A 9,724-nucleotide genomic window follows, 5' to 3' on the forward strand; every position below is an offset into this window, starting at 1 on the left:
CACTATTATTGCACACAGTGACTCCATGGAATGTAACATGTTAAGCACATTTGTACTCAACTTATTTAGGCTTGTCATAACAATGGCGTTGAAAACTTACTGACTCAAGACATTTCGGCTTTTCTTTTTTCATTAATTTGTAAACATTTCTCAAATATAATTCCGAGTTGACATTATTGGGTGTTGTGTGTAGGCCAGTGACACAATCTCAATTTACATCCATTTTAAATTCAGTCTGTAACACAACAAAATGTGTAAAAAGTCAAGGGATGTGAATACTTTCTGAAGGCACTGTAGGTATTTTTCTCCACATGTTGTGTTCTATCATGAAAAGTTGTCTTGACAAGTTGTTCTCTTCAGAAACAACCAGCAGACAGGATATTGGTACCCTTGCACCTTTCTTAAATAATTCATAATTCTGACAACAACAAAAAATGAAATTGAAAATAACTCCACACCTGGTTATTTGAATTTCCACATTGCAGAACCAAATACAATTTTAGAAAATATAACTATTGACAATTATTAGCACCCAGTACTAGTACTTGGTTGCACAGCATTTGGTCAGCATAACTGCCACTAATTGCAGCTCTCAATGAGCTTGCTGTACTTTTCTACTGGCAACTTTGTCCATTCTTCAGCTGTAAATTGCTCCCAATTCTTCAATGTTTGATGGTTGCCTTTGACCAACTGCTGTTTTCAGATCTCGCCTTAGGTTTTTGACTGGACTCAGATCTGGACTCTTTGCCAGTGTTACTTCTTGAACCATTCCTGGGTGCTTCTTTATGTGTTCTTGGGGTTGTTGTCCTGCTGGATACCCACGACCTTCGAAGGGAGACCTCGTTTTTGGAATCTGGGTTGAACACTGCACTCCAAAACTCCTTGATAATCTGCTGATTTCATGATGCCTTGCACATGTTCAAGGCCCCCAGTACCAGAGGCAGCAAAGCAGCCCCACAGTATTATCAAAAAAAACTCTCCCATGTTTGGTTGTAGGGAGGGTGTTATTTTCTTTGAATGCTTAATTTGGTCATACATCACTGTAGGTCTACTTGGAATTTTGTTTTTTTCAACTGGAGAAGTAAAAAAAAAAAAGACTGGAGTGAAGGGTGACAATATATCAGGCTGCAACTGTACCCAGGGATCGCACATAGTGTCAAGACAAACCCCGAGGGTTTGCAACCTTTTATGTGTGAGAGGTTGAGACAACAGAGAAGAGTTAATACATGGGAGATTAGGATGGAGGTATGGAATAGGTATACAAAGAGGCAGAGCTGAGTGAAAGAGAGCATCTGAGGCAAGAAAAGAGGAAAAAGGCGGTGACATTTACACACACCAGGGTAAAACTCAAAGGTTTGGTTCTGTAATGAGAAAATGCAACTCTTTTCCAACGTTATTTCACCTCTTTCTGTTTGCTTTCCTGTTTGTCTCCGCGTTCTCTGTATTTTACATTGTGTGCCGGTCGCGTGACCCCACAGATCGTAACTCCCGGTCTCCTATTTTCCCAACAGCTGAAGAGAAGTGAAGATCCCATGATGCTACTCGGGCCGTCTGCCATGGTGCTCAATGGCCTAAACTCCACAGGTACAGTAGCCTGCCCTCATCATCTTAACACCACAGTGACTGATGTAGATTCTCTCAACTGAAGATATATATATCTCTCTCTCACTCTGTTGTTTTGATTTGACATTTTAGTCATTTAGCAGATGCTCTTATCCTGAGCGACTTACAGGAGTAATTAGGGCTAAGTCCCTTGTTCAAGGGCAGATTTGGGATTTGAACCTACGCTCTAGGCTACCAGCTGCACCAAATCCAGTGTGCTGATGTATTCAGAATTGAGTTAACTATTGTGGAAAAGGGAGTGGGAGGTTTTTGATTTAAAGTATGACAGATCCCACAAGTTTTGTATTATCCAGCTCAGTGGCCATGTGGTTAGAGTGACTGTCCTGAGCTTGGAAGGTTGGGGGTTTGATCCCAGGTCGAGTCATACCAAAAGGGGCCAGATTCCTCTCTGCTTGTCACTCAGCATTAAAGAAAATGATTGGGAGTAAGGCCCTGTGATAGACTAGTGTCCAGTGGGTGTACTTGTTTTGAACTCTTCATCAAAAGCCTCACGCTACAGTAGATAGGCTCATGCCGTTCTGGCTTGGACAAGGCTACTTATATGTCTCAATACTCTCTAAAAGGCATTAATAATGGATAAAACTCACTTTTTAAAATTTTATCTCTCAATGGAATGATAAGCAGTGCAACCAAACCAATGACTTTCCGTGTGCCTTCAAACCTGACGAAAGAGAGGAAATGAATGAAGGAGGAGAAGAAGAGGGGGTGGTGGAAAAGGGGAGTGAGAGGTTTATCATTTAGAGTAGATGACTGATGAGCAGTCAAGTGAGCCCAAAGTAAGATTTAATGAAGCAACTGATAGTGTTAGAAACTTCTAGACACATTGCATTTGAGAATCCTATCTAGACCTATTGTTAGAAAAGTGTGACCTAATGTATTTTCAGGAGGAATGGTGTCGATAAAGAATGCTGCTTCACGTGTGTGTACTATGAAACATTATGCATTTTTTTTATTAGCAAATAAAAAAAGGAATACAAAAAATATCTTCATTAATCATTGCATCACTATATTTTGTTGACCTGGCCTTATTTAGCTATATTTAGAAAGCAGATGGGGGTCAAGAAATAACAATTCAAATACAGCCTCTTCTTATTTATAGATGGACAACCCACTGGGTTGACTTTACAGATTTAGAATTGAACCTATTACCTTTCCATTCGGTGCCCTGTTTGGGTAGTGTGCCCGAAACAGAGATCGTGCGTGATATTTACTTTGCATGCGTTTTTACGCATGCCATTGATCAGAGAGAGAGAGAGAGAGAGAGAGAGAGAGAGAGAGATTAATCGCCCTCTGCACAACTGTTGCTCTAATCCTCCTTGAGAGGATAGGCTTAGTAAAACTACAGGTTGGAGACGCTGCTGCAGCCATATTGAACAGACATTTTGTAAAAATAAAAAAAAGATAGTTCTTTTTTAATTTGATGACCATATTCTAATGAGCATTTTTGATTTACCCTACTAAATATTTTTACAATTAACTTTGAAACTTATTTTCGGGCAGGTCACTGGATGAATCAGTAGGCTAATAAATTGTAATTTTCTAATTTGGTAACCTTTTAATTAGCGGTTGTAGATTAGAATAACGCTTTTTGATAGTTTAGAGATTGTGACAGTGACAACACAGTTTTGAAGATGAAGGACCGATTGGAACAGTTGAAGGCGGTAAGCTACGTCTTTTTATACACTTGTTCATGTTTTCATAGACTTGCTTGCTATTAGCTTAACATATAACCGTTGCCAATCATATATAATTATATAATAGGGATGGGGGGGACGTATCATATTTACTCGTTTGTTTTTGCGCACTAGATGCGGTTGGTCCGGATGAGCGGTTTGGCCATAACGTTAGACCAACTGTTTGATCCCATTTTCAGGCCTAGAAAAGCGGAAATAGCCTAGTTGAACATTTGGCTAATTAACAGTAGAGCATTAATTTAATCTAGGAAGTAGGTAGGCCTAATTGGGGTGTGATGATATTCAGGCTGTACACTTGTTTAATGGTGGTGCGTTACAAATGGAGTGGGGTGGATACAGAAAGGGGATCAGAATTTCCTGCACCTCTTCCAAGGTCTCAATGTCATCGATGTAGGCTATTCATTGTAGCTTGTGTGCGCTGCAATCCTTATTATGTCTGGTTAAAGAATTTACTTTATAGTGGCGTCAAAACACTGATGTAAGAACCGCTAAAAAGCCTGTGAGTGTGATTATCTCACCACAAACACACTACCACAGCAACTCTGTCTGTGTGTGTGTCAACAGAAAAGTGATGTGGCTGGGGATGATGTGGAGATTCCAGTGGAGAACCAAGCCTTTATGGATGACTTCTTCGCCCAGGTATTTCTGACCATACTCCTGATGTTTGTGTGCGGGTGTGCGCGTGTGTGTGTTCACCAGTGTGTCATCATTTCCTGTCTCGGTCTCAGATTGAGGAGATTCGCAGCAGCATCGACAAGATAGATGAGAGTGTGGCGCAAGCAAAGAAGCTGTACTCGACCATCCTCTCCGCCCCTACGCCAGAGCAGAGTAAACATCATCATTCAAACCCACTCTCTCTCTGCCCCCTCTCTCTCTCACACACTCGTCGTTATCTCGCCCACTTTCTTTCCATTCCATGTTGTTCATCTTTGTGGCTTGTTGATACTTGTATGTTACAATCGCTCTTTTTTTCTCTCTCTCTTTCTCTGTGCTCACCAGAGACGCAGGATGATTTGGAGGCAGTCACCAACGACATCAAGAAAGCAGCCGGCACCGCTCGCAACAAACTAAAGAGTCAGTCCTTCTTGACCCTTTAAATAGTAGACGCACCATATCTTACCCCACCGTCTTTCTGACGACCAGCGCGACAGTCATCAAATTGTATAAACGTAGTTGTCCTGTCAAGATAAAGTGTTTTTGAACGCCATGGACTCCGATGCCATAGTCATTTTGTGTTGTTGTCGGTGGCCGTAGTCACGGTAACGGTTGCATGTTCCTGTCCCTGGCAGGTATCGAGAAGCAACTTGAGACAAACACAGAGGAACGGTCGTCAGCGGACACGAGGATCCGGAAGTCCCAGGTAACCCTTAAAAAAACTAACTTACCTCAACCGTACCCTTAACTCTATCGGTTTGCATGTCAATCATGTCCCTGTCATTTTTCTTGTTGGAGACTGGGGTTGGAGACTCGGGGTTCCATCCCCACTAGTTTACCATAACAACCTCTGTACCCACCTCCACCTTTTCCCAGCATGCCATCCTGGCCAAGAAGTTTGTGGAGGTGATGACCAAGTACAATGAGGCTCAGACAGATTTTAGAGACAAGAGCAAAGGCCGCATTGCCCGGCAGCTGGAGATCAGTGAGTCTGACGTCTAGGAACCTTCATAACCATGTGATAACCAAGTCCTAACCAGTAGTAGAGACACGATACCTGGTATAACTAGGGCCAGGGTTTTTTGTTCCTGGACAAGTCAATTGTCAGGAAGAAAATCCAGGCCCAAAGTTACATTAAGTCGTAGACGGAAGTGCATGTTTCAGCCTACCACAGACAGACAGACTCAAACCAATACAATGCTCTTTACCAGTTCAAATACTTGGAAAATCCTTTCCCAATATTTTGAGTGTTTGCTTGAATCTGCCTGGAGTTGGGCAGGGTTGCAGTTTTGTCACTTTTCTTTTCTGGTTTATTAAGCCAGACAAGCTCAAGACAGACACAGATAAAGTATTTGAAACCCAGATCTGCTGTTGATGGCGTGTATTAGTATATTCTATGCCAGCATTAAGGGCCTGTTATATGTTAACTTGCTATTAAGCCTTTCAAACATGTTATTAACCCTTTCATACATGTTATTAACCCCTTTCTGTAAACTCTCCACTCCACAGCGGGAAAAACAACGACCGACGAGGAGCTGGAGGAGATGTTGGAAGGAGGGAACGCAGCCGTCTTCACCGCAGGGGTAATTCTGTGTGTTTGTGTGCATGTGTACAAGTGAGAATGTGTGTGTGTGTGTGTGTTCAAGCGAGAATGCTTGTGAGTGTGTATGTTAAACCGTTGTGTATATCCTCTCCTAGTGTGGGTGTTAAACCTTTGTGTATATCCTCTCCTAGTGTGGGTGTTAAACCTTTGTGTATATCCTCTCCTAGTGTGGGTGTTAAACCTTTGTGTATATCCTCTCCTATGTGTGGGTGTTAAACCTTTGTGTATATCCTCTCCTAGTGTGGGTGTTAAACCTTTGTGTATATCCTCTCCTAGTGTGGGTGTTAAACCGTTGTGTATATCCTCTCCTAGTGTGGGTGTTAAACCGTTGTGTATATCCTCTCCTAGTGTGGGTGTTAAACCTTTGTGTATATCCTCTCCTAGTGTGGGTGTTAAACCTTTGTGTATATCCTCTCCTAGTGTGGGTGTTAAACCTTTGTGTATATCCTCTCCTAGTGTGGGTGTTAAACCGTTGTGTATATCCTCTCCTAGTGTGGGTGTTAAACCTTTGTGTATATCCTCTCCTAGTGTGGGTGTTAAACCGTTGTGTATATCCTCTCCTAGTGTGGGTGTTAAACCGTTGTGTATATCCTCTCCTAGTGTGGGTGTTAAACCTTATCCTCTCCTAGTGTATATCCTCTCCTAGTGTGGGTGTTAAACCTTTGTGTATATCCTCTCCTAGTGTGGGTGTTAAACCGTTGTGTATATCCTCTCCTAGTGTGGGTGTTAAACCTTTGTGTATATCCTCTCCTATGTGTGGGTGTTAAACCGTTGTGTATATCTTCTCGTATGTGTTTTGTAGATCATGGAGTCGGGTATATCGAAGCAGGCGTTGAATGAGATCGAGGCGCGGCATAAAGACATTGTGAGGCTGGAGAGCAGCATCAAAGAGCTTCATGACATGTTCGTGGACATTGCTATGCTGGTGGAGAACCAGGTAACCCTTCACTCCTTTTAGGGTGCATCCCAAATGGCACCCTATTCCCTACGTAGTGCACTGCTTTTGACCGCTGTTTGTGTGTGCCTCTCTCAACACTCCGCCAACTCCCTTCAAAGGGCGGTATGATTGACAAGATTGAGAGCAACATGGACCAATCGGTGGGCTTTGTAGAGCGGGCTGTTGCCGACACCAAGAAAGCAGCCAAATTTCAGCAGGAGGCCCGTAGGGTGAGTGGGGCTGAAACCATAGAATTAGAATGAGTAGAATGGCCGTCCACATTCAGTTCAATGATGCCATAATAGGTCATTCTATTTATATGGCTGCAATGTTTATAGGTCCACTTCAGTCCGGACCCTAGACCTATTATCTATCACCTTGGTCCATACAGGAGAAGGGATACATTGGCTTCGTCACAAATGGCACCCTGTTACCCTGAAAGTACTGCACTTATACAGGGAAAAGGGTGCCATTTGGGACATGCCCTAAATATACTGTCTTGCTACAGGGGGTTCAGCATTCTCACTGATGCAAAGAATCTCTTAAAAGCTTCAGAACTTGCAATGGCACATTGAGTCTCTAAATATTTATTGTGGGTTATGATTTCTCTCTGTGGTCAGGTCAATCTTCCCTTTTGTTTTTCTGAGTTTTTTCTTGTTCTCTTTCTTCTCTCCCTTCCCTTCATTGTTTCTTTATATTCTCTTGCTCTCTCGCATCCTCTGTCTTTCTTTGCCTCTTTCTTTCCTTCTTCTGCCCTTTAGAAGCAGATGATGATCATGTGCTGCTGTGTCATTCTCTGTGTCATCGGAGGGTCCTTCCTCTACAGCTTTATCAAATAGGAAATACCGTCTGGGGGAAAACTTGTTGTGAAACTGAGAGGTGTTCAAAACTCCAAACTTAAACTTTTAAATCATGTATTGATCCAGAAGGATGTTACCCTGGTCACAGATCTCTTTGTACTCTTGCAAATGCCATTTCTGTTCCTGTCAAGTTTGATCAGGGCCTGGATTTATAAAGCCTTTCAGAGTATGAGTACAGATCTGGGATCAGTTGAACCTTTTAGATCACAATGAATAAGATTACATGGACAGGCGGGGCAGGATCCTAGATGAGCACTCCTACTCTGAGATGCTTTATGAATACGGAACCAGATTAGATCACGTTAGATCCAGGTTATTCTTACGTGTGTCCCACATGGCACCCTATTCCTCTTGTAGTATATAGGAAATAGGGTGCCATTTGGGATGTAGACTTAGGCTGTATTATTGGCCTCTTAACGTGATAATCACTTATGACTCTGGCCTCAGGGGAAGTTGAAGAGGAGTGTCCCAGATTACCCCCAGTTTAACCTGGGTGGATGGATCAACAGTGGTCACTCTGTCTGTCAAGAGATGCATACAGCGCTACTCAGAGGAGACACACTTCAGTCTTGCTTAAGGCCTTCCACCCTTTCGTCTTCTCTCTCCCTCTTTCCTTTCGTCTTTTTCTCTGTCTTTCTCTCTCTCTCCCTCTTTTCCCCTCTCTCTCTCTCGTTCCTCTTTTCAGGCATGCTTCTACCCACAGCTCCTTTTCCCACTTCAAGGATATGTGTCAATTAGCTTTGGTAGTGTGGCTCCTTAATAATCTAAGCCAAGGACAGTTTCAACGATAACACTGTGTAATCATGTCAAGTAACCTAAAGATATTGGTAAACAAATGAATATGATAAAACGATGATTCACTGCCCTATTGTCAGCTAGTAATCAAAATGACCCCAAAATGGCACGTTTTTATGTTATTATTGTGTGTTGAAGTTACTGCTTAATATTGCACTCCTGTCATTTTTATCCTACATGTGTGTCAATGCATGTACCACCAGGGATCATGCCTGTGTCATAAAACTGTCACCTGCACTCTCTCTACAAATGATGTGTATAAACCCTGTATTGAAGCCAACGTGCAGCCATCTTGGTAATCCTCTTCAATGGTTAAAAGATTTTGGAAGCTATAGAAATGCATTTGTTAATGTCTACATTCGTTTTGAGACACGTTTATTCTATTAGACGCTTTAATGCATACTTTTAAATTCTATTATGTGGCCTAAACATTTTTTTTTAAATGGGGAGAGTACTAACGTTACTGTCCCCACTACAAAAAAAATACTTAAATATATGTCATTTTGTCTTTGAAATACTATGGAGGACTACTCCTTCTAGGGAGGGCCAATATGGCCAACCGGTGGCCAACACATAGCATCAGCAGTCCAGGGTTTATTTATATAAGCCATTGCTCTCTACCCCCTCTAATAATAGATAGGATAGTATTTTTGTTGTGATGCAAGCAAGCAGTATCAAGTGAATAGCCAATATGTCTGTGTCTGTTTGTGTCTTCAGTCACATACATTTGTAGTGATTTTGTAGGCATTTATATGGAAAATGTTATCTGAACAAAATGTAAGGTCAGGTTTCAGTTTTTTGTAGCTTTTCCCGTCTGTTGACAAATAATAAAAATCAAAAAGAATCGCCATTTGCCAAGTGTTTTTATTTGTAAGTTTTAATTATTCAACTACTTTAAACTGTTTTGAAAAATAGGAATACAACAAAACGAATTGCCTTTGACATCTCTCGCCGTCTGTATATTGTTTAATTGGCAGGCCAAATCCTCCAATTGTTGCCATCCACCCAACTGTGGGACCAATAGACAGCCGCTTCCGGATTACAACTGCCATGAATGGGCGGCTTTGCTGTAGCAAACCAAGACCAAAGTAGCTACCCAGAAAACGTGTCTCAGCAATGCGAAGCTCCGGGAGTCAAGACACAGCAGAAGCCAGGAGGCATACTGGCCCCTTCGACCGTCCTTGAACAGGCCTACTCAATCATGGTGGTGTGTAACGGAAATACATTTTAATTTTATGGGTTCATAAGTTATATGGCAGGTCTGGCAATTATTGTAAGGAGGTTGAGTTGGGAAACACGATGTCTGAATTGCGTGTTAGTTCATTGGCAGCTTTATTGACCCTTTTTGTATGTTGACCAATTATTATTCTCCTTTTGAAGATAGTAGCAAAATGGTTGCCAATTGGAGTTCGATTCGTCAAATAACTCGCAATTTAATTGGTCATTCACGTGTCGGTATCACTTTGTTTTACGTGTGTTCAATCGTTATCGACAAAATGTATTTCTGAGTGACATAATTACCGACCATTTAGCGCCTCGCCGGCTTTGCTCTCGTTGG

General features: G+C 42.0%; 1 protein-coding gene across 4 annotated transcripts; it reads left to right on the forward strand.

The window, feature by feature from the left end:
- Positions 1–1,138: 1,138 nt before the first annotated feature.
- Positions 1,139–9,016, forward strand: LOC112231831 (syntaxin-3-like). Of its 4 annotated transcripts, XM_042312113.1 has the most exons (11): positions 1,139–1,340; positions 1,512–1,584; positions 3,882–3,956; positions 4,046–4,145; positions 4,317–4,391; positions 4,607–4,677; positions 4,848–4,956; positions 5,481–5,554; positions 6,377–6,511; positions 6,631–6,741; positions 7,819–9,016. In XM_042312113.1, the coding sequence occupies exons 3-11, from the start codon at positions 3,936–3,938 to the stop codon at positions 8,107–8,109; spliced, it is 987 nt and encodes a 328-aa protein (XP_042168047.1). In that variant the 5' UTR covers positions 1,139–1,340; positions 1,512–1,584; positions 3,882–3,935; the 3' UTR covers positions 8,110–9,016. The 4 variants fall into 4 exon arrangements, with proteins under 4 accessions (XP_042168047.1, XP_042168048.1, XP_042168046.1 ...); XM_042312114.1 differs by lacking the exon at positions 1,139–1,340 and having other exon boundaries at positions 1,417–1,584; XM_042312112.1 differs by lacking the exons at positions 1,139–1,340; positions 1,512–1,584 and adding an exon at positions 2,049–3,284.
- Positions 9,017–9,724: the final 708 nt, after the last annotated feature.

The sequence above is a fragment of the Oncorhynchus tshawytscha genome, linkage group LG34, assembly GCF_018296145.1.
Source record: "Oncorhynchus tshawytscha isolate Ot180627B linkage group LG34, Otsh_v2.0, whole genome shotgun sequence".
In the NCBI taxonomy this organism is placed as follows: domain Eukaryota; kingdom Metazoa; phylum Chordata; class Actinopteri; order Salmoniformes; family Salmonidae; genus Oncorhynchus; species Oncorhynchus tshawytscha.

Bases quoted from the DNA above. Each gene is read 5' to 3' on its own strand.
- LOC112231831 (XM_042312112.1), top strand. From the start codon at position 3,255: ATGAAGGACCGATTGGAACAGTTGAAGGCG. The intron at 5,555-6,376 runs GTAATTCTGTGT...TGTGTTTTGTAG, and splicing joins CAGCCGTCTTCACCGCAGGG to ATCATGGAGTCGGGTATATC. The intron at 6,512-6,630 runs GTAACCCTTCAC...CTCCCTTCAAAG, and splicing joins CTATGCTGGTGGAGAACCAG to GGCGGTATGATTGACAAGAT.